General features: G+C 51.5%; 1 protein-coding gene across 2 annotated transcripts in view; it reads right to left on the bottom strand.

Moving 5' to 3' along the window:
- Nucleotides 1-18198, bottom strand: part of HVCN1 (hydrogen voltage gated channel 1) — a 34504-nt gene extending 16306 nt beyond the window's left edge. The window contains exons 1-3 of one of the 2 annotated variants that reach the window (XM_044244282.1): nucleotides 17998-18198; nucleotides 17361-17440; nucleotides 12339-12378 (exon numbers count right to left, since the gene is read on the bottom strand). In XM_044244282.1, coding sequence (XP_044100217.1) covers nucleotides 12339-12359 — 21 coding nt within the window. In that variant the 5' untranslated portion in view covers nucleotides 12360-12378; nucleotides 17361-17440; nucleotides 17998-18198. Of the gene's footprint in view, nucleotides 1-12338; nucleotides 12379-17360; nucleotides 17441-17865; nucleotides 17889-17997 lie in introns of those variants that run through there. The other variant, XM_044244283.1, reaches the window with a different exon arrangement.
- Nucleotides 18199-26839: the final 8641 nt, after the last annotated feature.

The raw sequence follows: 26839 nt of genomic DNA, 5'->3' as shown, positions 1-26839 counted from the left end.
TTTTATATTTTTACACCTTCCAAAGTAAAATAAAATTCTCTCTCTCCAACAGAATGCCTTTGACGCATACTTTTTTTCATAATAGGTTTCATGAGCTCAGGAAAGGTTAGAGTCCAAAGGGATGACCTGATCTCCCCACTTTCAGAGATGGGAGCACTTCTGAGATGGGCACCCCTGGCTTGCTCAAGGTCTCAGTGCACTTGGGAGTACAGAACTCCAACTCTTTTGCCCTCAGTCCACTGTCCTTTCATCTACTCTATGATGCTTGGACATTTCCAAGCTCCCAATTTGGACAAAGGATACCACCTCTCTCAGAAGCCTCCCCGAAACCCAACATTTTCTTGTTAAGTGCCCTGGGGAAGTCCACACTCCAAAGACTGCAGGTCGAGGTTGGAGGTGATGAGTTTGGAGAAGGTAGTGCCCCAAATGCTCCACCTAGGAATCCCACAGTTTGGATTCTAGATGGCCTCCTCTGCCCCGTCTTCTGTAGAATTCAAGTGCATTAGGAGCTCCTGATTTGAGACTTCCTCAGATACTAAGAGGTCCAAGGAGAACTTATGACCACTGCATAACCTCCTAAGTGTGAACCTTCTGGTTCCTTCTGCATCCATGATCCTGGAGCATGTCTGGCTTTCCTCTCCCCACATATGCTATTCATTTCTTCCTCTTCTCCCACCCCAGCCCAAGCCTTCATCCTGTCACCCTGTAGACTGCAATGACCTCAGAGTCCCCGGGTGGCTCAGTCAGTTAAGCATCTGCCTTTGGCACAGGTCTGGATCCCAAGGTCCTGGGATTGAGCCCTGCATCAGACTCCCTGGTCAGCGGGGAGCCTACTTCTCCGTCTCCCCCTACTTGTGCGTGTGCTCTCTCCGTCAAATAAATAAATACAATCTTTATTTTAAAAAAAGAAAAGACTGAAAAAGCTTCCTTGTGGATTTCTCTCCCTGGACCCAGTTCTTCCAGTGTGTTCTCCAACCAGTAGCCCAAGCAGGCCTAATACACCCTCACCCCTGATCTCAGCACCTGATCTGATTTTTGGATAAAAATCCAAGATTCTTCCTATGATGTGCACGGCCCTGTGGGATCTGTCCTTATCTCTTTCCATGACCTGCTCACCACACTCCAGACACGTTGCTTGTCCTCTGTCCCTCAAAGTTCTGTGTTCTCCCCAGGCTCTACCCTCAGCTTCCAACTCTGAGCGTGGCTCACTTTTACTCAAGCTTGAAGGCTCAGCTGACATGGCCCTTCTTCAGAGAGGCCCTCCTTGACCCATAAAATCTAAATCAGAACGCTTCTCAATTTTATAACCTCTCTATTTTTTACAGTTTCTAATCAGAATTTTTTGGTGTATGTGGCCATTTGTTTATGACTCCTCTTTCCACACTAGCAGTTAAGCTCCAAGAAAGCAAGGCCTGTGTCCCCAGAGTCTCATGGGATGCCTGACCTAGAGCAGAAGCCCATCAAGCATCCGTTGGCTGGGAGCAGTGGTCTGCTGTCTCCCATGCAGGGTGACCCCTTGTCTCGGGTTGGACCCCCCCTGCTAGGGTCCCATGGGTGACCAAGAGCCAGGTCTGCAGCTAACCTGAAGCCCTCTGAGCAGCTCCTGGCCATAATTTCCCCCCTAAAACACTTTACCTGTCAGATGGAAACTTCCGGTGCTAATTCTCAGCATGGTAGCAGCCTTGGGGTGCTTTGCAAAAACCACATTTATATTTTACAGGAGAGGAAAATTTTCTTTCTGAAACCACGCGACCAGTAAAAAGCAACTTTCAGTAATTTGGGATGAAAATATTTATGGCACCCAGCAGAGCAGAAAACAACTCTGGTTTTAAGTCAAAAATGTGACATACCAAGAGCAGAGAAGTTTCAGAAAAGGTCAAAGATATGGCTGTTCATGAAAATGTCGTGGGCCTCGGCAAACTCACCACCCACTTTGGGCTCTCGGGTTCCTCCCACCCTGCCTGGGCGGGTGGAAGGACTGACTCAGTGAGCTACTCAGAGAGCGCACCACCCTCTGGGCCTGGCCTGGACCAGCCCCCCATGGGTGCCCACCGTTCTTCTTCAGCAACACAAACTCATTCCCAGTCCTCCAGCTTCATCGCCGTCTGGGGATATCACACTCCTCTGCTTACGGTCCGTCCACCTGCTTTCGCAGCAGCCCCCACCGCCCCCCGACTCCTCAGTCTCAGGAACCAACAGAGTCCCTTTGTGGCTTACACCAGACCGAATTGTTTCTGTCACTTGCCACCCCAAGAATCAAGACCAGTACATTCCTTGGCACTGGACAGCTCCCATCTCCATGTCCCCTGCATTAACCCTCGCTGCCCCACTACAACCTGACACCTCTCTCTCCAGGATCAGGCTTCCGTATCAAAGTGCACTACGGGGTTCCCACCCTGACTGTCCCGCTTCCTCTCAGTGTTAACTTGGTTCTGTTTGACCATCTTCCTCTTGATTTCTCTCCTGTCTCCATGTCCTTGCGCCCAAACCCCTGGAAATCCCTTAGACCCCGATGCTGACCCTGTGCTCATGCTGGGCAACTCTCCCCTTTTGGTGGTCGCAGCACACCTGTGTTCTCAACCTTGAGAACATTTGCAAATCAGTCTCCACCCTGCTGTCTGGTACCCTTCCAGGTCATTAGTTCCACATGGACCAAAACTGAATTGATTTCTTATCTTTCCCCCATACCCACTCTTTTTCTTTTCTTTATTTTTTTTAAGATTTATTTATTTGTCAGAGAAGCAGGCCCCCCGCTGAGCAAGGAGTCTTGTGGGGGACTCGAACTCAGGAACCTGGGATCATGACCTGAGCCAAAGGCGGACGCTTAACCGAGGAAGCCACCCACGTGCCCCTCTCCATATCACCTCTTCCTTCCGTGTTTCCCTAGGGCACAGCATCACCTTCACCCTGATGCCCAAGCCAGGAGCCAAAGCTCAGCTCAGGCTCCTCTGTCTCCCTCTAGGCTTGTCGGTCTAACCTCCTAGACATGGCCTCTCACGCCCGCCTTCTCTTCACCCTCGTACCCTCTCCTGCTGCCAGCGCTGCTTGCCTGGACGCCTGCACTGGCCTCCTTCCTTACCTGGCCTCCTGCCTGGTCCTTTATCCACACGAGAAAGGGGGACCAGGGTCCCCCTTCTGCAAGGACGATGGGGCTGTGTCCCTGCTCTCACCTGCCCCCTCCCCCAGGACCTCTGGCTTCCTACCCTGCCCCCTGCCAACCACTGCCTTCAGGACAAAGCAAAGCTCTCTTGGTCCCTCCAGCCCCTGGGCTCCTCCCCAGGCCCCCTGCCTCTGCCACACCCCAGCTGCACCCAGTGCCTCACTCCCTCTTGCTCTAGGACTAGGCACACCTGTGCCTACTGGCTGCTGGATCTTCCAACTTCTGCACACTCTTGCTCTTTCAGATCTTACAGACCTCGAGATTCTACCTCCCTGGGGAGGCCTTCCCTAGTGGCTACCTGCTGCGTGAACCTCCTTTCTCTACTTCCCTCTCTTGCTACTGACTAACGAGTGCTGTGGCATCTCAGTGCTGTCTGTCTCCTGCCCTGGTCTGCAAACTCTCGGGGGGCAGGGACTCCTCCCACCTCAGTCACACGCAAGGGTTCGGTAACTAACAAGTGAATTAACAGCAAACCACAAGAGTTACCCCTGAAAGGTAAATGGATCACTTACTTCTCTTTTACACACGACAAGAATCATCCCAGAAAGATTACTACCTGGGAGAGGGGGGTAGAAATGAGAAAAACAGATGTAGAAGAGAGACAAAAAATGTTCTTATGAACGTCTGTTTTTACGGGCTTGGTCAGAAACGGTCCCCTGTAGGATAGGGTAGTAACTGTCCCTATTTTGTGGTCATCCAACAATCACAGAAAAAGGTATTTTTAAAGAGATTGGGCAGACTCTTGATGTCCCTGAAGTCCTCATGTCCCTGCTCCCTCCCAGAGCCTACTTCTGGGGACCTGATTTGCTTATCATTCAGCATCTCCTGCCCCAAAACTCCAGGAAGACGCAAGAGCCATGACCTCTACTATTCCTCATTGTTTGTTCCGTTATTTGTTTCAGTATATTAACATACCACTAAAATTTCTTAAATGCACAATTTAATTTTGTCCCTAACAACCCCCTGAGGTTGAGGCCATCATTTTGGGTCTCGGTGAGGCTGGTGGCTTGTCCCAAGTCATGCGCTTGGAAAATGGCAGAGCCAGGATCTGCTCCTGGGCTGCTGTGACTGGGAGCCCTTGTTTCAGAGCACAGGGCTCTGTGGCCAGGGACAGGGATCTGCCTTCTAGGGCCGTATCATGGGTTGAATATGGCTGCCCCCAAATTCATGGAATTCCACCTGGAACCTGAGAATATGACCTTACCTGGAACATGGGTCTTTGCAGGTGTAACTAGTTAAAAGGTCTTGAGATGAAATCATCCTGAAAGTAGGGTGGGCCATAAGTCCAAAGATGGATGTCCTTACGAGGAGGGGACCATGCGCAGATGGAGGCAGAGACTGGGGTGCTGCGTCTACAAGCCAAGGGTGCCAAAGCTCGCCAGCAACCACCAGAAGCTGGGAGAGAGGGAGAGAACAGATGCTCCTGCAAAGCCTCCAGAAGGAACCAACCCTGCCAAAACCTTGATTTTAGACTTCAAGGCTTCAGAACTGACAGAATACATTTCTGTTGTTTTAAGCCACCTGGTTTGTGGTTATTTGTTATAGAGGCTCCAGGAAGTTAAGGCAGAGAACACGCACCCAAGTCGGCCTATGATGGGTGGCCGCTCCCTCCCTTTACCTTCGTGGGCCACACATCCATCCTGGGCTCCGAGGAGAAAGCAGTCTCCTTCAGAGGTTGCAAAACCACTGGGAAAGGCCTGTTCCTGCCACCCATCCTGGCAGCAACTTCTTCCTTTTGGTCACAGCTTACAGGCCACCTCTGCCCGCCTCTACTCTCACTTGATGCTTCTAACAATCCTGAGAGGTATAAAGGGCAGGCTCTCCACTCCAGAGGGGGAAACTGAGGCGCAGAATGGAGAGACCCACTGCCCAGAGTCACATAGTGTGGCAGGATGACAGCGGTTAGGGAAGGGGTACTTGTCTTAGGAGGGCAATAGGACAGTTTCTTTCATTTTTGAAAAGATGTTTGGGGGCACCTGAGTGGCTCAGTCAGTTAAGTGTCTGCCTTTGGGGCTCAGGTCATGATCCCGGGGTCCTGGGATTGAGCCCCACATCGGACTCTCTGCTCAGCGAGGAGCCTGCTTCTCCCTCTCCCTCTGTCTGCTGCTCTCCCTGCTTGTGCACATTCTGTCAAATAAATAAATAAAATCTTTAAAAAAAAAAAAAAGAGTCTCTCCAATGAGCCAGGCATGGGAGCAAAGAAGGAGTTCGGCCTTAACCAGTTTCTATCAAAATCTAAAATGTCCCTATCGGGGCGCCTGGGTGGCTCAGTGTGTTAAGCCTCTGCCTTCAGCTCAGGTCATGATCCCAGGGTTCTGGGATCGAGCCCCGCATCGGGCTCTCTGCTCAGCAGGGAGACTGCTTCCTCCTCTCTCTCTGCCTGCCTCTCTGCCTACTTGTGATCTCTGTCTGTCAAATAAATAAATAAAATCTTTAAAAAAAATAAAATAAAATAAAATAAAATGTCCCTATCATTTGACCTGACAAGGGACTCACACGTAAGCATGTGGATGGTCCCTAGAGTTCTGCTACGACAGCCCAAACCTGGAAATGACCTCAAAGTCCATCATTACACACTCTGCAGCAGACCTGTGCTAGAGAACCCCAGGCGGCTGTTCAGAGGGCGATCGGGGGGTGTACATGTAGGCACGGACACAGAGAGGCATCCTTGATCTAAACAAACTCTAAGTGAGCCCCAGCACGTCGTGGACCAGACTGCATCATATGCCATCTTTGTCAACAACAGACAAAATCAGGGCGCCTGGGTGGCTCAGTGAGTTAGGCATCTGACTTTGGTTTCAGCTCAGGTCATGATCTCAGGGTCCTGGGATTGAGCCCTGTGTCAGGCTCTGCTAGAGAATCTCTCTCTCTCTCAGCTCCTCCCCCTTTTCTCACTCGAAAATAAATAAAATGTAAAAAACAAAACAAAAACAAAAACAAAAAACAACCACCAAAAAAATAGACAAAATCGATAACCCAAATCAAACAGTTCCCTCTGAGAAGGGCATGAGATTGGGTTGGAGGGTGAAGAAAAACTTTCAGATTTTATTGTATCAGATTGAAGCCCAAGTAATAGCCATTTTTGGAGGGAGATCCCACCTACAGAGAACTGAATAGTGAATGAAGTATTTGGGGGTCAGGCAGGAAGGAGAATGAATCAATACATCCATTACTGGAATCCCTGGGTAAGAAAACCAAAACAATGGAACAGAACAAAGATCTAAAAACAAAGAAACAAAAGTGGTAAATCCAGCCAATATGAACTCAAGTCTACCAGCTTTGTTCTTGCTAAAATGCTCTGCCAACAAGGGGAAAATAACAGATACCAGAAAAGCTGATTTTTTGAGGCCACAGAAGAGGATTTTGTGAGACATAGAATGAAGGTTCTGAGGTGCAATCTTCCCTCCCCTAGCAGATGGGGAAACTGAGGCCCTATAACCCAGCAAATGCCTCCAGACAGCAGATAGTCTTGGACATGTGCCTGGGTCTCTTGTCTTCTAGTCCAGGGCACTTAAAACATACTCAGAGAAGCTGTCCCCCTGTGCTCATGTTCCTTCCCCTCCCCCACAGCCTATTCATCATGAAGCCCGGACCACCTGCTTCTCCCACCCTGTCACCACCCAGCCTCACCCCCACCTCTCACATGGAGGATGCAGCAGCTCCATCAGCAGCCAGAGAGCACGTCTCAAGACATAATCCCATCACTCCTGGGGCAGACCAGGCTTGAGGCTGCTGTCCTTTGAAAGGCCTGCTTGGCCCTTGGCTAGTATCTGGAAGGTTCCATCACTCACTGATATGAACAGCTCACAGGGCCTAGACTGTGTATGAAACGGGACTTACTGGGAACACTTGCTTTCCTTCAGGGAGTCTGCAAGGGCTGGACGGAAGGTACCCCTGTGACCGGCCCCCCACAGAAACTGCCAGCACCTCGTCTCTCACAAGCTTCCCAGGAGACACCTGACCCACAGGGTCACCACTGGCTCCTGGAGGAACTGAGTGAGTCCTGTGTTTGGGTCTGTCCCCCACTATCAGGGCCCGTCCTGCATGTTCCTGCAGAACACAGCCTGGATGGTGGAACGAATATCCACCCCCCCACCCGCCCCAGCAAACTCTCCTCTGTGGGGAGGCAGGACGACCACCAGGAGCAAGGTGACCTGCCCCAGGGCTGCTGCCCCCCCAGCCCCCCCCCCCGGGATTTGGGTTCTGAGGAATGCCTATTTTTAAAATCAGGGAAGTCTTTAAATAAGCGTGGCAGCTTTTCCTTCTCTAGGGCAGGGAGGAAGTCTGAGGTTGACAAAAACCACCGCCACTGGTGGTTGACCAGCTTGTGGGGGCTGCTGCTTACGGGCTAAGGCACCCGACCGAGGCCCAGGTACCCCCCCGGGATGCTGAAACATTTCTCTCCTTTTCCTGCAGGGTCAGGATCCCTCCCATCTTGAGTCATCTCCCAGCCTTGGATGGCAAGAGGATGGTGAGGCCCGGGGTGGGGGTGGGAGTGGAGGTGAGGGTGGAGGGGGAGGTGGGGGGATGGGAGGGGGAGAAAAGATGGGGGAAAAAAGATTCCGTAGTAGCAGGAGCCTGGCGTTAACCACCCTGCTTACCCCCTACCCCCTCTTCCCCAGAACACACTGCAACAACCCCAGGAGGAGGGACCGAAACACTTCCGTTTGGGGGAAGCCAAACAATCTGCCCCAGGGCCCACAGCCAGTGAGAGAGAATTCGGAGGAAAGCCTGGCCCAAAGCCCCCTCTTCTTGCAACGACCTCTCTGAACATCACCCTGGCTGGGCGCTGGGCAGGGAGCTCAGCTCAGTGTTACTCATTGAGAAAAACAAATTTTAATCCTGCCTTTTAATACACACTGACAGATATGTGTTCTACGACCAAGTTTCTCTGTGCAAGCACTCTGGTGGTTTCCATTTTATTCTACTCTGTTGCTTAAATGACAGACAGCAGCCCGTTAAAGGACTCGGGAGTCACCAATGAGCTGAGTTTGAAAGGGACACAGGTATTCGGAGGACAGGCCTGGTCTATTTTCCTGGAGTTGGGAAGGGATTGCCAGAGAGGAGACAGCCCTGCTCAAAGTATGGGATATCAGCCACGTTAACTGGGAAGCGTAAGTCATGTTATTTTATTATGAAAGCATAAAGAAAATGAAAACATATCAAGAAAAAAAAAACAACAACAGTTACTCAGCCAGAAACGAAGACCTATCACCATTTTGACCGAGTCATCTGGGCAACTCCCAGCCCCAGCGTCTTAGCAATGCTTTGGCCGGGAAAAGATGGAAGAACCGAATTCAGGACGCCCCTCTCCCCTGCCTCACTGTGAAGCAGCCCACGGAGAGAGGCCCTCCCCCGCCGCAGTCTAACCAGTGCCTCTCAGCCCTGGCTACACTTTGGAACCACCTGTAAGCTTTTAAAAGACCCAAGGCCGTGGTCCCAGGCCCCAAGATCGTGATTCAGTTGGTCTGGGGGTGGCCTGGATGCTGGGACCTCCCATGTGCAGCCGCGGGTGAGCACCGGCACGGCAAGTAAACCCTGAGCCTCATGAGAAATGAGCAAAGGGCTACCGCGATGGCTAAGCACACTGGCTCCCAGGTTCCCCAGATGTGGCTGGTACCACGCGTCATCCAAGAGGAGGACGAGGCGAGCTGATGGCCAAGAACCCAGAGAACAACCTCGAAGGTTGTTCCAGGTGGCAACTTTACTGTAGCCTGGCCCTGCTTCAGTGAGCAGCTCTGATCACCACAATTCGAGGAGTATCACTGTTCCCATTTCACAGAAGAGGAACTCGGAGGCACAAGGAGATGGGCTCTGCAGAGCTGCCTACGGGTGAGCCAGGTCTGAAAAACCCCACCAGTTCCTCCTACGACACCGTCATTTTCCCCTCAGACACGAGGGCAGCTGGACAATTCAAAAGCTCCTAAAAGCAATTTGATTAAAACAATTTTTTAAAAACACAATGAACTCCAGAAGGGTAAATTACTAAAAGGAACTTGTCCTTTGACTCAATAGAGGTTCAACTGCTACAGGTGGTCCTGGCCCAATATTCCCCAGCTCTTGCCAGCTCCTGGTACTGGTGGGCCTCTGTGCCCCTCCCCCGTCCCGGGAGTTATTCCCCCTCCACCCCTCCTTGGCTCTGCACCCCCATTCTGTGATTCTGCTGTTTCTGTGCCTTCAACCTCTCCCCCTCACCCCACCAGCTCCCTGGCTTCAGTCAGTCAGACCCCCTGCACAGCCCCCAACCCCAGCTTGTCATTCACCCCAGTGAATAGACCTTTACCCTAGATCTCTTTCTTTCAGCTTCGTGAAAACGGGAGCAAAAGCAAAGGAATTCACGATAATCCCAACACACCAGACTTCTTATCCACCTAAGGTCTCTTTCTCTCTAATTATAATCAAAGACGGCAGACAATTCTGTATTTTATTTTTCTTGCTAGTTATGTGCATAGATTTATGACTTTTTAACAGCCAAGAAGTTAATGCTCTCACTATGGAATCTGATTTCTCCTCATTTTTAGCACGTTTATCGCCAATTCCAAGACCACGTTTCTCCATAGGACAAAATAATGGCACATCTCCTATCAATGGCGCCTGACGGGCTATGGAATAGGGTGCTAGCAATTAGTCTCCTTTTTATGGGTCATTTCCTCTTAAGAGAGAGGACCAGGTTTGATGAGGAACACTGCCATGATTCTGGACACACACTATTAAATTTTTTTCCAGAACAACTGTAGGGGTGATCCTGCCTCTCACTAGGTATGAGCTGGTTTCACCACAGAATAACCAGCACCAAGTGTTTTGGCTTTTTTGGTTTGCCTGCTTTCACAGGGAACTACAAATGACGGAAAGTAGGAATTGTGTTTCCATTGGCCTTTGATGAATGACAATCGCTGGGACTCCTGGAGTTCCTCACTTCGCGGTGGCAGGCACTGTACGTCCAATGCCCAAGTACACGGGGAGGACTGTTGACCCCACTCATGGCCAAGCACACGGAGGCTCAGGGAGGTTCAGAAACTGGTCTGAGGTCACACAGCCCACCATGGGTGGAGGCAGGATTGGAATCCAGGCCGTCCACCCACTGGAGCCACAGAGCAGCAGGTGGTCTACTAGCGTCTCCCAGATTGGCAGAGAGTCCGCTCTGGCACCAGGGTTCTCCCTCCTCCATCACCGCCCCTACCCATCCTGCTCTGCTCTGTGGAGCTCTACAGGAGAGCCTGCTTCCTGGTGTTAGTCTATCCTGTTTCTGCCGTTGGAAATGCCCTTTCCTTGGATTCCACAAGTTCAAATCCCAAGGCCCCAGCTGAAAGGCTGCCTCCTCTGCAGAACTTTGTGACTCTCCAAGGGAAAGCGGACTTTCTCCTCTGAACATCAGTCCCCCATTCTGCATACACGCCAGGGCCATTGTTGCCCCAGGTTCTGGGCACTTCACTCACAAATCCCTCCCACCCTGCTGGTCCCCGCCAGTTTCCTGCCATGCCCCTGCTCCCTCCCCACCTTGGCCTGCTCAGGGCTCCCTTCTGGCCTCTGCATGGGCCACTTTTTCTGCTACAACACCTTCTGGGTCATCCCTCAGCACCTGGTTACCTACTCCAGCTCTCCAGGTGTCAAGACAGAGAGGCCTGTGATCTGATGAGGTCTGGAGGCCCTTCTGATCTCAGTGGTCCCAGGGAGGGACCCACATGAACCAAGGCCACTCCTTAACGGCTCTGCAAACGTGCCCCTTCACACGCACCGCTTTGTGACTTGACAGAGATCTTTCGCTCAGCCGAAGAGGAAGCCACAGGCAGGCAGGGACCAGGGTCTGCTGTACTGCTGGTACAGCCTGCCAGCTGGGGTTGGTGCCGGGACACAGCTGGCACAGATAAACATCTGTCAGGTGAAGGAATGGCTGAGGGAAGGAATCTGCCCCAGAGAGCCCTTGTTGCCCCTGCAATCCCCCTTCTCTGCTCCCTTCCTGCCAGGATCTCTTTGTCCAGGAGACCCAGCCTATCTTTGGGATAGACTGTGTCTGAAAAGCATACAGGGCACCATCACTCATCCGTACTTAGGGCGTGGAAGGCAGGCAGCATGGGTCTGGGCCTCTGGCCAGCTGTGTGACCTTGGGAAAATCGATAACCCTTGCTGTGCTTCAATCTCCCCATCTGTAAGAGCGGGAAAGAAGTAACAGCACTTAATGCACTGGGTTGTTGAGAGGCTTAAACAACCAAACATACAGAAAGCGCTGAGCACATACCTGGCACGGAGTGGGTGCTCAGGAGATGTTCACGCTACCACTGCTAATGCTTCTCCTGCTATATTTCATTGAATTCCAAGAGGAACATTTTCCCCAGATTCCAACTTATCTGAAATCTGAATTGGTAGCATACAGCATGGGCCACTTCCCCTGCCACTCCAAACAGCCTTAAAATCCAAATGATTCTTACCAGTAAAAGGGCATCACTATCAACCCATGACCCTGCTTCTTGGACACTCCCTGATCACTCTGCTGCTACCCTGAGCCCCCAGCTCTCTACCTGATAGGCCCCCTGGAATCTCCCAGGGAACAACTAAAATGGAAGCCACATTTCCTTTCTACCTCGTCCTCACCCTTCATAACAGATGTCCCCCCAAACCCAACAACTCTGCGCCCCGAGTTTAATAGTTCTGCTTGGGATGATCACATGATACAGGAGGCAAAGCCAGGGTGAAATCCTATTTCTGCCACTTCCTACCTGTGTGATCTTGAGCAAGTGACTTGACTTCTCTGTGCCCAAGTGTCTTTCTCTGTAAAATGGGCAGGAGGGAAAAGCCGCTTAGGGCCTCAGTATCAGCCTAGCATTTTGAGATCACGGTCTCCTCAACTCTTCCCGACAAGCCTTTGGGAACAAGGGTAATTTTCTCTCCCTTTTCCAGATAAGGAGACAGAGGTCTCAGTGAGGTGAAGGTCCGGGTCTCATGACACATGGTTATTATTAAAATGCAGAGGTGGGATTTGAAGGATCTGATTCAGATTACTGGGGTATCTTGAGGTTTGTGAATTCCTACTATAGTTTTCACTTTTGTGACTGAACACTTCAGGATAGCAGAAGCATCCCAAACAGGTATTTTCCCTTTATTCTGTTTGAAACACCAAACAGAATGGTCTTCAAGTCTGGGGAGGTCCTTTAACACTGCTGGTCCATCAGAAATAATTTACCTTTTCATCCCAGGCAGCCATTTTCCTGTCCTCTCTGGATCTGGAAAATAAGAAAACATTTGTCTAGATCTGACATCCTGCTATCATTTATCTTAGTGTGTGCTTTGCGACACTTTGTTACAAATTATTTTTAACTTGCTTACGTTAACAGTGTCTGAAAATAGCATAAAGCTCAAAGTTTATGTAGAAGGATGCACATCCTTGGTATATATCCAAAAGAATTGAAAACAGGAACTCAGACAAATGCATATACAAAAATACTCTTAGCCTGGGGTGCCGGGGTGGCTCAGTGGGTTAAGCCTCTGCCTTCGGCTCAGGTCATGATCTCAGGGTCCTGGGATCGAATCCTGCATCAGGCTCTCTCCTCAGCTTGGAATCTGCTACCTCCTCTCTCTCTCTCTCTCTCTCTCTCTGCGTGCTCTGCCTACTTGTGATCTCTCTCTGTCAAATAAATAAATAAAATCTTAAAAAAAAAATACTCTTAGCCAAAAGGTGGAAGTAACCCAAGTGTCCATTAGGGGATGAATGGATGAATGAAAGATGTTCCACCCATACAATGGCTTAAAAAGAAGTGAAGTCCTGACCCATGCTATAGCATGAATGAACCCCTAGAACAGGACACAAAATCAAAGGAACCACACACAAAACTTCACATATGACATGATTCCACTGGACACGAAATCAAAGGAACCACACACAAAACTTCACATATGACATGATTCCACTGATATGTAACACCCAGAATATGCAAAGCCACAGAGACAGAAAGCAGACTGGTGGGTGCTAGGGACTAGGAGGTGGGGAGGGGGATGGTGATTGACTGCTTAACAGAGGCAGGGTTTCCTTTTGGTTTGATGAAAATGTTCTGAAACTGGATAGAGGTGGTCGTTATGTGACATCAGGAACGCACTAAATGCCACTGAACTGTTCAGAGTTGTAAAATAGTTAATTTCATGTTATGTGAATTTCACTCCAGTTTAAACTTAAAAAAAAAAAAAAGACCCATAGACATACATTAAAGTGTATATGTAGGGGTGCCTACATATGTAGTGGGTGGCTCAGTGGGTTAAAGCCTCTGCCTTCAGCTCAGGTCATGATCCCAGGGTCCTGGGATCAAGCCCTGCATCAGGCTCTCTGCTCAGTGGGGAGCCTGCTTCCTCCTCTCTCTCTGCCTGCCTCTCTGCCTACTTGTGCTCTGTCCAAAAAAAAAAAAAAAAAGTGCATATAGTGTATATGTAAATATATATTACAGCATAATATATATAGTACGACCCAATCTGTGAAAAATTACATATGCATTTTTAAAAATAAGTCAGTAAAGATATAGCCAAACTGTTTACAGTGGTTATTGTTGGACAAAAAGGGAGTGGTCGAGGGGACTGATTTTTGTAGGTATTTTCCTTCACTTCCTGGAAGGTCTGACCCTTTACAATGCGTATGTATTAGTTCTTAAAATTTATTTTTAATGTAGGTGACACAGGTATGTACCAAAAAACTGAAACAATTCAAGTGACTAGTAAGCTTCCTTTCTACCCATTCTTCCCAGAAGCAGTTTCCTGTGTGGTCTTTAGGGGTATTCTATGCCTTTGCAAGCACATCCATATCTACTCCTTTTCTCTTCTTTAAACTTCAACAAATGTGAGCCGACACACACACTGCTCGAAACCTTGCTTACTTTCCTTTAGGGTGTGGTAAGCTCCATAATGAACCCCCTCCCTCCAAAGGTGTACCTGTCCTACTCCCCAGAACCCGTGAATATGTCACTGTACATGGCAAAGGGGACTTTGTAGATGCGGTTCAATTAAGGCTCCCAAGATGGGGATTATCCAGGTGGCCCCAATGTCATCAGAAGGGTCTTTTTGAATAGAGCAGAAGCATCAGAGACAGGAGGACATGTGAGTGCAGGAGCAGAAGTTGGAGTGCGAGATTTGAAGATGTTACACTACTGGCTTTGAAGACCAAGGGAAGGGACTGCGATCCAAGGAATGTGGACAGCCTCCAAAAGTTGGAAAGGAAACAGGTTCTCCCTTCGAGTGTCCAAAAGAAATGCAGCCTGGGGGCACCTGGGTGGTTCAGTGGGTTAAGCCTCTGCCTTTGGCTCAGGTCATGATCTCAGGGTCCTAGGATCAAGTCCCGCATGGGGCTCTCTGCTCAACAGAGAGTCTGCTTCCCCCCCTCTCTCTGCCTGCCTTTCTGCCTACTTGTGATTCCTCTGTGTGTCAAAAAAATAGATAAAATATTAAAAAAAAAAAAAAAAGAAATGCAGCCTGGCCACACAACACCTCGATGTTGGCCCACTGAGACAGAGTGTGGACGTCAGATCCCCAGCACTGTAAGGTAATACATTTATGTTGCTTTAAGCCATCCAATTTGTGGTAATTTGTTATAGCGGCTATTGGAGACTAATACAGTATTTCCGGTTGTTCTCGATCAGTATGCGCTATACTGAATGCACTCCTTGGAATGACTCCACAAGGCTCCCCTGGAGGAATGTGTGTAGTAGTCCCACTAGTGATCAGAATTTGGATTACTTCCCAATCTTTTGCTGTCCCAATGTTCTAATAAATAACCCTGCACACCATGTCCTTTGATAATTTAAGAAAAAATTATCAACTGGAAAAAATTTTCATAAAGACTTAAACAAAAAAATAAAATTCTTTCTCTCCTCAGTAGCATGGGTTGTAGGCACAAGGGCCTCTCAGAGGGTTTCTTGCTGGTCGACTGGCAGGATGGCTTCTGCAACCAGCACAGTTCAGCTAGCTCAGTGTGTTCCTGTTCTAGCCCCTGGGGGCCCTCACCCTGCTCTCATGAGACGGGCTCAAGTGGAACCTTTAGCACAGGCAAAGGTGAAGGGAGCTGTTAAGGTGCCCTGGAGATTTCCTTCCTTCACAAGACAGGAAATAGAAAGAGCACATTTATAGAAAAACAACCAGCTTCACTAATTCAAGCAACAGAAAATTTAAAGATACATACATGACCTCTCCATTAAACTAGACAAAACAAAAGTGATAAAACTCAGTGCTTGTGGGGCTATAGGGAAACTTGCACACACTGCCTGGCATTGTTTTTCCTTAACAGCCCTCTGGTAATAAGTGGCAAGTGCCTTCAAAATAATCATACTCTTGACTTGAACACATCAGTTTGGAGCTATTATTTCAAATCATTGAGTACCAAAACACAGGTAGGTGCAATGTGGACAAGCTACTTTGGATATGATGGCTAGAACCTGGAAAGACCCCACAAGCCCCACTTTAGAGAACAGCTGAGAAAGGCAGTGGGCTGTTAGAAGGAATAACAATTCTGAGGTCTATGTAGAAATACAAAAAGAAGGCTGTTAAGCAATGACAAGTCGAACTCTGACAGTTGCGCACATGACTGGCAATTGTACAACAAAATTGGAACATTTACTACATGCCAGGCACTGTGCTGGGTTCTGGGTGGGAATCTGAAGTGAAGAAGAAAAAGGTCAGGGCACTGGGAGACAGATAGTTTAGCTGGGTAGAAAACAGGGAACCAGGGAAACACGTAAGCAAGGTAAGATCCCCTGAGGCTAAGCATGGGAAGAAAGAGAAGGAGTAATGGTAATGCAGGAAGAGAGCAGGCGAGTGGGGCTCCTGCAGGTGCAGTGGTCAGGGAAGACGTGAGAAGGCGAGAAGACGACTTGGACAGCGGTCCCTGAGTTGCAAAGAGGTAAGTCACAAGAAGATGGCCAGGAAGAGTATTCCCTGGAGAAGGAAGACCATGTGCAAAGGCCCCAAGGGGCCCAAAACAAAGAAACAAAACAAAACAAAACAAAACCCCAGCAAGTCCAAGGAAGAAAGAGGAGGTCAGTGGGTCTGCAGGGAACATGCAGTGGGACGAGAGGGGCAGGACACAAGAGTCTGACCTTGCAGAGGGCTTGGGAGGCAATGCTGAGGATCTAAGGGTCAAGAGCGGTGGCTGGGAGGCCTAGGGGAGGCAAAAGATGATGCAGAGGGATGGCAAGATTCAGAACATGCTGAGGAGCAGAACCCGCTGTGGGCTCAGATGTGGGGGGAGGAGATGAGGAGATGAGGAGCTGGTTTGGGGCAACAAGAGTCTGGGCTTCCTCCTTCTCTCTAAACCTGTAATCGCAGAGGGCCTGGGGACCTCGGAGTGGTTCTGGAATTGTGCAAACGTCAGCCCAAAGATTTTCAAAATGGTGCCCCTAATAGTCTTTCCCCCAGGGACTCAAGAGTGCGAGAAGTTGCCACTGGCAGCCTTGGCTTACTCAAGAAGCTGTCCGGAAATAGTGCAAATCTCGAAGAGCCCTGACTGACCTGAGGTTAAAGGTGTCAGGCACAGAGGTGTGCTTTCAGAGGGACAGGGAAGAAGCTGGAGGGTGTTGGGGGGGGGGAGTGGGGGGGAGCAGAGCTCTGTGGTAGCCTTGGGCAAGGTGCTGGGCTACGCCTTTATACCAAGTGTCTCACTTCATCTCAGCAGTGCTGTGCGGTAAGTACCATGCTTAGCCCCCTGGGACAGTCAAGGGAACGGAGTGATGGAGAGATGAAGCCCCACGGCTGCGGCTGTAAGGGCCCCTGCCCCCAGCAGAGGTGGTGGGGAGAGGTCTGTAAGTTCCTGTGGGGGGCAGCACCTCTGCCTCCCGGAGTTTAACCTGTCCCCAACCCACCATTCTCTTTCCTCAGCACACCTTGCCCCAAGAGAGGAGTGGTTAAAAGTATTCCCAGGTGGGGTGCCTGGGAGGCTTAGTCAGTTATGCAGCTGCCTTCTGCTCAGGTCCTGATCTCCAGGTCCTGGGATGGAGCCTCACATCGGGCTCCCCGCTCAGCCTGGAGTCTGCTTCTCCCTCTGCCTCTCGCCCTGCTCATGCTCTCTCTCTCAAATGAATAAATAAAATCTTGGAAAAAAAAAAATATTCCCAGGTGAAGGGCTTGTGGCCCTGGCGGTTGTCTCATCTCAGCCTCCTCCCGCAGACTTGCTGGGTGGGGTGGGGCAGGGAGGGGCAGGGATGGTGAATAAAAGGATTTAGGGGTTCACACAGACCTGGGTGTAAGTTCTGGCTCTGCCTGCTTCGGCCAGGTGACCCAAGGCAAGTGGCTCGGCCCGAGATTCGGCGTCTTCACCTGTAAGAGGAGACAAGCATGGTACTCACCGCACCTGTTGCTGCTCTCAGTGGGTGATGAAGGCACCAGTAAGCCCGGGACGAAAGGGTAGTTCTTATCAATGCTCCCGTTTTCAAGGGGAGGTAACTGACGCTAAGAGGGGCTTCCCTCCCAGGTCCCGTGGCACCAGGCCTCCTGCCCTGTTCCTCCAGCTGACTCCAGTACTCCCTGCACTGGGCAGGGGATCCCCCGGGGAGTGCCAGTCCGCCCGCGCCGGCCGGCGCTGTTAGACGCTGGGACAGAGGGCAACTGGGGGCGGGGTCCCAGGCAGGCTAGGGGAGGGGGTCGAGGTGGGTGAGGGTCCGCTCCTTGGAGGGCTCTGGCTGGGAGGGCTTGGGAGAGCGCCTACAGCCGGCGCGGCCCCGTCCCAGCTGCAGGGCACTTACCCTGCGCCGCAACCGCCGGCGGCTACCGCAGCGACTGCGAGCTCGGCGCCCGCGGAGCCGCCCGGCCCCTCCCTCCTTTCCTTCCCGCCCCTCCTCCTGACCCCCTCCCCTCCCCCCAGCCCGCCCTCTAACCCTGCGCCGCCGCGGTCCGGGGCTCTTGCTTGTGTCTCAGCGCCCTTGCCCTGGCCCGTCTGTCTCACTGTTGGTCTCCGGCTCGCTCCCTCCCCCGCCCCCTCCCGCTCCGTAGGCCCGGGCGTGGCGGGGCCTCCTGCGCTCCTGCAGATGGACAAAGGTCCCGCCCGTGGGAGCCAATCGCGAATCCCGAGAATCCGGTCCCAGGCTAGCCAGAGGGAAGGGGTGGGAGGAGGGAACCACTTCCTTCCTCCTGCGGGATGGAGTGGGGGCGGGTCCACTCCCCTCCCCACCACACACGCTCGGGGAGGCTGGGCCTGATGTCCGGTGGCACCCCTGTCCTGTTTACTTAGGGGTGGCTCTGAGTGGTTTTGCTTGTCCCCTGCACTGTATGTGCCATGCAGAGGTTGGAGAGTGGGCAGAATGTCCTGAAGGCATGGCCAACCTCGAAGCCGGCAGGCCCGGCCACTCCTGAACGGGGGAAGGAGGTCTCCGCGCCAGAGGAGGGTGCCTTCCTGCCTGGAGGCTGAGCCCCCTTGCTCAGGCTGACTCCTCCTTACCTTCCGGGCCCAGCTTCAATGTCCCTCTCCTCCCGGGGTGCCCCAGCACTGCTCGCACTTCATTCCTGGCACTGTCCTGGAATCAGTTTCCATTAGCTTCCGTCTTCCTAAAAAGACCATTTGTCCCAAACCTCAGGGTGGAGGAGGCCCTCTCCTTCACATCTCCCTGCTTCTGGTTTAGTTGGGGGCAGAAGGAGTATCTGTCCTTGGAGCGGTATTAGTTTCCCATTGCTGCTGTAACAGGTTACCACAAACCCAGTGGCTTAAAACACAGATTTGTTATCTTAGGGCTCTGGAGGTCAGTAGTGTGAATGGTCTTAATAGAGCTAAAATCAAAGGTCATGGCAGGGCTCTGTTCCTTCTGGAGGCTCTAGGGGGGGATTCTTGCCTTTTGGAGCTGTCAGAGCGGGCCTGCATTCCTCAGCTGCTGGCGGCTGCCCTCTGACCTCTGCTATCCTCAGCCCTTCTCCACTAGATCTGACCCTTCTCCCTCCCTCCTGAAAGGACCTTGTGATGACATTGGGTCCACCTGGATAATCCCCTTCGCTACATCCTTGATTAATCACACCTGCAAAGTCCCTTCCACCAGGTGTGGTAGCTTATTCATGAATCCTGGGGAGTGGGATGGAGACATCTGAGGAGGGGGGCTGTCGTCTGCCTATCGGGGTGGTATTGTTTCCATTGGCTTCCATAGAGTCTGCTTTTCCCAATCCTGTCCCCCCCCACCACCTGTAGGGCAGTAGGCTCTCTTAAAAACATCTCTGTCCGGGGGAGCCTGGGTGGCTCAGTTGATTGTGTGTCAGACTCTTGATTTTGGCTCAGGTCATGATCTCAGGCTCCTGGGATTAAGCCCCAAGTCAGGCTCCTCGCACGGTGAGGAGTCTGCTTGAGGATTCTCTCTCTCCCTCCCTCTCTGCCTCTCTCCCATCCTCCCCCGACCCATGCTCTCTTCTCTCTTAAAAACAAACAAAAACAACTCAGTCTCATCTGACTTCTCGGTCACATTTTCTTATTGCAACATTCCTATTCCAGTCCTTAACCCCAGTCTGGCCCATTTTATTTTTTTAAATATTTATCGGGGGGGGGGGTGGGAAGGCAGGGGAGAGAGTCTCAAGCAGACTCTGGATCTTACAACCCTGAGATCATGACCTGAGCCAAAACCAAAAGTCGGACGCTTATCCGACTTTGCCACGCAGGCGCCCCCTATTCTGGTCCATTTTACACATTAATCTTGTTTTTAATTAACAATGTCCCTCCCCTACCAGTGCCCGCTGGACAGAGTGGAGGGTGTGTGCACTGGCCTGGTCTCTGCATTCACTCCCTCAGGACTGGGAAGAGGTGTAGAGAACAGGTATCAGGCATCTTCTCACCTAACTGCCCACCCCAGGGCTGCATCCCTCTTTCTATTGGCTCTAACAATTTCTTCTGCCTGCAGTGACAAGCTTAGTGCAGACGGCTGGTGGCCTCAACCGTGCCCCTGGCTTGATCTCTCATCATCCTTCCCCCGTGCTGCCTCCCTGCCCGCTCTGCTGTGGTCCAGGGGGAGCCCACAGCTGCCAGCCTTAGCTGTGCCCTGAGCCTGCGACCACCAGCAGGGACTTATTTCCGTATTCTTGAGGAATCAGGCTCCTAAGAGAGCAGGTTAGCAAGTAGGGAGAATTTGGTCACGTTCTCAATATTTCTGTCCACAGAATGCCTCAGTCTCCTCAGTGGGACAGGAAAAGATCTCAATTTTGTCACATCGGGCACATGGTAGGTGCTTTACATCTCTATGGCATGAATTAATAAATGAATATTGAGAATAAGGCTGCCCAGTGTCTCTGCTTCTATTCAACATCATATGGAAGACCCCAGCTAATGCAGTGAGACAAGAAAGGTGGCGAGAAGGACAAAGATTGAAAAGAGGGAATCTCCCATCTGTGATCTATGTGATTATCTGCCTAGAAGATACAAGGGGCTCAATAGAGCCATGTTGGATGCCTGCCGTGTGGTAGGCAGGCCCTTTACAGAAACTTACTATAGGATAAGCAGCTCGGGGGGGGGGGGGAGGGCCTGGGTGGCTCAGTGGTTAAAGCCTCTGCCTTCAGCTCAGGTCATGATCCCGGGGTCCTGGGATTAAGCCCCATATCGGGCTCTCTGCTCGGCAGGGAGCCTGCTTTCTCCTCTCTCTCTCTGCCTGCCTCTCTGCCTACTGGTGATCTCTGTCTGTCAAGTAAATAAATAAAATCTTTAAAAAAAAAAAAATAAGCAGCTCGGTCCTCAGAGAGCTCCCATGTGAGTTGGGGAGGCAAGGCTCGGGCACGTTCCTCTACGGTCCAGAGAGTCTAAGAGGCTGGTCATTTAGGATAGGAAAAAATTACTTTGCTTTCATCAACTGAAATTGAACATTTCCTGCCATGATGAATGCAGGTAACAGCCCACACTTGTATTAGCAGTACCCACGGCTTTGTCATCAACCGAGATCACAGAGGTCTTCAAATCACAAGACGGTTATTGCAGATATCTTAAAATCTAGGTTATATTCACCACTGCTTCAAAATTCCTGTAGTTACTAAATCAGCTCTCAGTTCTCATATATTTATCATAATTTTAAAAATAATTCAGGGGCGCCTGGGTGGCTCAGTGGGTTAAAGCTTCTGCCTTTGGCTCAGGTCATGATGTCAGGGTCCTGGGATCAGCCCTGCATCGGACTCTCTGCTCAGCAGGGAGCTTGCTTCCTCCTCTCTCTCTGCCTGCCTCTCTGCCTACTTGTGATCTCTGTCTGTCAAATAAATAAATAAAATCTAAAAAAAAAAATTCAATAGCAGCATTTCAAGATAATGGGTCGTTTGTAATGCAAGGCATTCTATATTACATAGTTAAAAACATTACCCCAGAGAAGAGGACCCATGTTGCAAAAAAGGATTAGGAACTGCTGCTTTAGAGGAAGGACTTGTCCTCTGGTTTGAGCAATGCCAACGTGGTCCTCTTGCATAAGGGAGTCCCTGCCCCCCACTGCACATTTCTTATCAAGCAGTAAGCCCAGCTTGCTCAAGGACGAGTCTGTCACTGTCCCAGGAGCTTTCTGGGAGCCTGCCTTTTAATGTTTGGGGAGCATTTTGAGGAAGGTCAGAGCATGGGCCCTGGGTCTGGCCTGCTTGTGCCCCAGGAGAGCTGACACTGGGCCAGGGCATGGGCTCATTCTGGCTTGACGCAGTGGGAGAGAGGGCTGCCTCTGCTGGTTTTGTTTCCTCTGGGCCAGTGTTTCCAGCTGCTGCAGTTGACTACTTCCCTTTCTAGGGCAAAACCCTGGTCCTGGCTCTAGGAGGATTCGAGGAAAGAGAAAGGAGGAGAGAGAAGTCCGTGAGACCTCAGCCGGGGCCCTATTTGGATTTTCCAGAGTTACCTCTGCCGTCTGGGTCCAGAGGCTGCTTTGCCAGCGGGTGTGATTCATCTAGAGCAGGTGACAGCCCCACAAGCCTGGTGTACCTGTAAGTGATCACGTCACTACATTAAAAGGTCATGGCTAACTCTGCCCCCCTCCTCTGGTACTTGGTTCAAGCTTCTGCTTTATACATAGTTCAGAATCAAGTGGAGGAGTGGAAAGGAGTCGGCATCAAAGAAATCTGGCTTTAAATCCTGCCTCCATCGCCTCCCTTGCTAGCTGATGTTCTTTCCTTAATTGAGCAAGTAGCATCCGAGTGCCAACTATGACCTAAGCATTGAGAACACAGAGGTGAATAAGACAGAGCCCACTTCCTCTCAAGGAACTTACTCTCTGTAGGGAGGCACACAAAGACCCAGTGGTGGTATTGTGAAAGAAACGACCACAGGGTTATGGCAGAGAATTATAGTGCTGGGGAGAGAGAGGGGGTCCCACTGAGGTAGGAGGGTTGGGGAAGGCCTCTCTGTGGCATTTAAATTAACACTGAAAACTGAGGGCGAGCTGATCATGAAGGGAGAGGAAAGCCTTCTACCGAGTGGGAACAGTATGTGCAAAGGGCCTGGGGTGGGAAAGAGCCTGGCTTGGTGAAAAACCAAAAGGAAGCCAGAATTATCCCAACATGGTGGGAGGGGCAGAGAGTGGGGAGAAGTAGGTCAGAGAGGAGAGCAGGGGACAGGAAGCACTGGAGTTCGTGCAAAGTGCAAGAAGCCATGGGAATTTTAAGCAGGGGAGGGACAAGATAAGATAAATTATTATTGTGGTGAAATACACATGACACAACCTTACTACTTGAACTGTTATATACGGTCAGTACATGCATAATGTGGGACAGTACTCATCACTACTCCGTTCCAGAACTTCTCTGTTATCTCAAAAGGACACCTGGTACCCATTCAGGAGCTGGTCTGCATTCCCCCTCCCCTCCACCCCAAGCACCCACTGACCTGCTTCCTGTCTCTGTGGATTTGTCTGTTCTGGACACTTCCATCACACAGAGTCCTACAATATGTGGCCTTTTGCGACTGGCCTCTTTCACTCAGCATGTTTTCAAGGTTCCTCCATGCACCTCATTCCTGCTGTGGCTGAATATTCCCTTGTGTGGCTGTGCCATGGTCTGCTTATTTTTTCATCCACTGATACGGTTTGCTTTTCCTGAGGGAACTCTGGTGGCTGGCTAGGGAGCTGATCTCAGGGAAGGCACAAGTGGGAGAGCAGGCCAGGTAGTGGCTGGGAGTAGGAACAGAAAAATGGGCATGGATTCGGGAGGTAGAACGGATACAAGACTGGACGGCGTGTGGACCAGACAAGGAGGGGGAAGGCGAGGAAGAGCGCCCGAGTGTGGCGTGGTGCCACCCCTGGAACGGGAAAGCCCGGGAGGGGACATCCCAGTTGTTGGTGACTATATCTGAATTATCGAAGTGGAGGGGTCACGTGCGCAGTAGGATTTGAATCTGGAGCTTGGGAGAGGGGTTCGGGGTGTGATGTTGTGATAGAAGAAATAGATATTTTGGTCTTCGCCCATGGCTCCTGATGAGAGCGCCTAAAACCCTTGTAATTTCCTAAGTGATAAGAGCACTAGGAGCATCTTATAATACTTGTTTTTTGCCCCCAGCTCTTGAAAAGGCTCCAGAAGTGATAAAGATGAAAGGAGCATCTGCCGTTATTCATAACAAGGCCCTTTCCAACACACCTGAGTGTATGTGAATGAGGTCACTTTTGGAAAACCCCAAAGGATGGGGGGAGCTGGTTGCCGGGGGGGGGGGGGGAGTGGAGGGAAGTGGAGGCTGCAGGATTCAGCAGTGGCCAGTGAGTGAATCAGCTGTGAGTGCACCATGGAGTGTCCCGTCAAAACTCTAAGTGGGGGGCGCCTGGGTGGCTCAGTGGGTTAAAGCCTCTGCCTTCAGCTCAGGTCATGATCCCTGGGGCCTGGGACTGAGCCCCGCATAGGGCTCTCTGCTCAGCGGGAAGCCTGCCTCCCCCTCTCTCTCTGCCTGCCTCTCTGCCTACTCGGGATTTCTGTCTGTCAAATAAATAAATAAATAATCTTTAAAAAAACAAAAACAAACAAACAAACAAAAAAACCTCTAAGTGGAAGAGTTGAGAGACTTTCCTGGCTGGTGAGCAGGTGGAGGGAGGTGCTGGGAAGGTAACATGCCTGGAGAGAGCCCCAAGGTATTGGGCCCAAAACCTTGCCTCGTGCATGGCTTCCATCTGGCTGTTTGTGCCTTGTGTCCTAGAATAAATCCTTAATTATAAGTAAACCATTTTCCCGAGTCCTGTGAGCCATCCCAGCAAGTTATCGAACCCGCGGAGGGATCATGGGAACGTCTGGTTGATGAAAGAGGCACAGGTGACGACCTGGACTTTCAAATGGCGTCTGAAGTAGCAGGGGGGTGGGGTGGGGGCAGGGTGCGGGGTGTCATGGGACAGCACTTAACCTGTGGGGTCTGCGCTAACTCCAGGCCATTAGTGTCGGAACTCCTGGGTGTGGAAAACCCACACATTTGTTGAAACAAAAGTACAGGACGTGGAGAAACACGTGGGTTTTTTCTCTGAGGGGGTCGTCGGCACAGAGCTGGTATCGAAAACCCTGAAGCAGGCTGAGAGCCTCCTCCCGGGGTGTGGGCCCAGCGCTGAGCTAGAGGCTGAGCCGGGAGGAAAGCCTGAGGAGGGGCCACAGAGGGTAACTGGAGGTAGAAGGAAATGCTAAAGGTGTGTGGGTCCTGGAGGCCACGGGGCCAGTGGTCCAGGAAGACAGAAGTGTGAGTGGGTCAGAAGCTGAGGCGAGTGGGCTGACTGGGACAGACGGTGCAGAGAAGGAGGGACACAGAGAAGAGACTCAGGAACCACCTGGAGCAGTGGCCGCTCACAAAACCAAGCCGAGAGAGGGGACAACAGAGGGAGGACTGGTAGGGCCCACGCAGAGCCCCCAGCCTAGATGGTCCCTAGAATAGAAGAATGTTGGGCAAACGTGTGCTGAGTATTTGTCCCCACTTTCATGCAGAAAACAGAGACTCTGAAAGTTAGGTACAAGGCCACACAGCTGGTCGGCAGCAGAGCCGGGGCGGGACACGTGCTCTGAGGTTCTCAAGGACTCCTTACCTGACTCCTTACCTATCTGCGGCAGGAGCAGCGGGTGCTAACGCTTGGGAGCCGAATTCTCCAGTTCTCTGGAATCTTTCCTGCCTATTGACATGGGTGAAGCTTAACGTTGGGGCGATGAGGGCAGAAGACCCTGGAAGTATCTTCTGACTCATGTTGATGAGCAGGACCTCCAACTCAAGGACTGGGCCGCACTGCCTTGTTCCACCTGCTGGTTACTCATGGAAAATACTCAACCGTGTGGTTCAGCCTTCCTGGCCAGCTGGAGAAGTTTCCACCACATGGGTCCCTCATCTGCCCAGAAGTGGACCTGGGATTAACCCCTCAACTTCCTTCCATTCAGGAGATTAGTCCAAACCCGTTTTGGTGACTCCATCTGTCCTTGCCATTACACTTCCAGAAAGGGCTTCCCAGGAGTGGCACAGGAGGGGCCTTCCTCTCTTCCTCCTCAGGTCTGGAGCTCCTGCTTGAAGCCTGAGGGTGGAGCCAGGGGTGGGAAGCACCTGGGCCCCAGTGATGCCACTGACCACCCACCGACCCACTCACCGTGAGCAGCCACATGCGGGCATCCGTTTTTGAGAGGTGATGGAGTTCACTCTTGTGTGGGTCGGGGTCTTTGTTGCTCACTTCCAAGAGCATCCAGACCCCATCCATACTTGGGACATTCGCTGCTCAGTGGCCATTTCACTGTCCTTTTGGGGAATGAACTTACTGCTGTTGGGTCTGCTCTGGTGGAAGTGTTCACCAAGGTGTCCCCTCTTCTGGAAGGGGCCTGGGGGAGAGACGCAAGGAGACCCCGCACCATTGGCATCTGCTCACATCTCGGCGGGATCAGCAGTGTGGCAGCTCAGCCACGGTGACGTCCGTCCGTGCCAAGCCTGGGTCTCGGCCTCCCCTGCCATCCTGTGGGCGCCTTGCAGTCTTCCGATAATCGGCCAGAGTTGGTTTCTCTCGTTGGCATCCAAGGAACCAGGCAAGAGCTGAGGGAGAGAGAAGACAGAGGCACCAGCGTGAAGGTGCTTGCCCCAGTGCGGGAGGCGGCCAGCCAACAGCACACTTGCATGCATGAGGCCCACGGAGCAGACGGCTAGGATAACTGGGAGCGGGGAACAGCCACCCGCCCGAGGGAGCGCCCACTGCGCACTGGGCACCGGGCCAGGCATCTTGACCACATCTTCTCTAACCTGCACAACCAACCCCGGGAGGCAGGGACTCTGAGTTTGGGCGATGTTCTGCTGCAACAGAGGGCCCCAAATTATCATGGCTTCAGCAAACCCGAAGGTACTTCTCCTGCCAAAGGTGGGAGGCCTGACTTGCAGATCAGGTAAGGTGGCTCTGTTCTATGGAGTGGCTTCTGGATCACTGCTCTGCCACTCCTGGGGCCTTCCTCCTGGTCAAAGGTGGCAGTGCGTGCATCTCAGGGAGCAAGACTGAGGGTGTGAGCCAGCAAGAGACAGCAGATGCATGCCAGCCGTCCCTTCAGACCAGGCTCTGACGCTGCTGCTCCCACCCCATGGGGAGCCCTTAGTCCTGGGACACCTCGCTCCAAGGGACCACGAGAAGTATGCCTTTATTCAGAGCATCGTGCACACAGCTAGAAGTTGATGATGGCTGAGGAGGGGCAGGGAGAACTTCGGGAAATGGCCAGGTACTAGATGGATGAGAGAAACAGGGCTCAGAGAATGAAGGCCCTTGCCCAAGGTCACCCAGCTATGAAGGGGCAGGGCAGGACTCCAGCCCACTCTGCCTCTGGGAG

This window comes from Neovison vison, chromosome 3, assembly GCF_020171115.1.
Source record: "Neovison vison isolate M4711 chromosome 3, ASM_NN_V1, whole genome shotgun sequence".
NCBI classification, from domain to species: Eukaryota; Metazoa; Chordata; class Mammalia; order Carnivora; family Mustelidae; genus Neogale; species Neogale vison.
The sequence above is the reverse complement of the archived record's forward strand: the minus strand, read 5'-3'. Positions and strand labels throughout refer to the sequence as shown.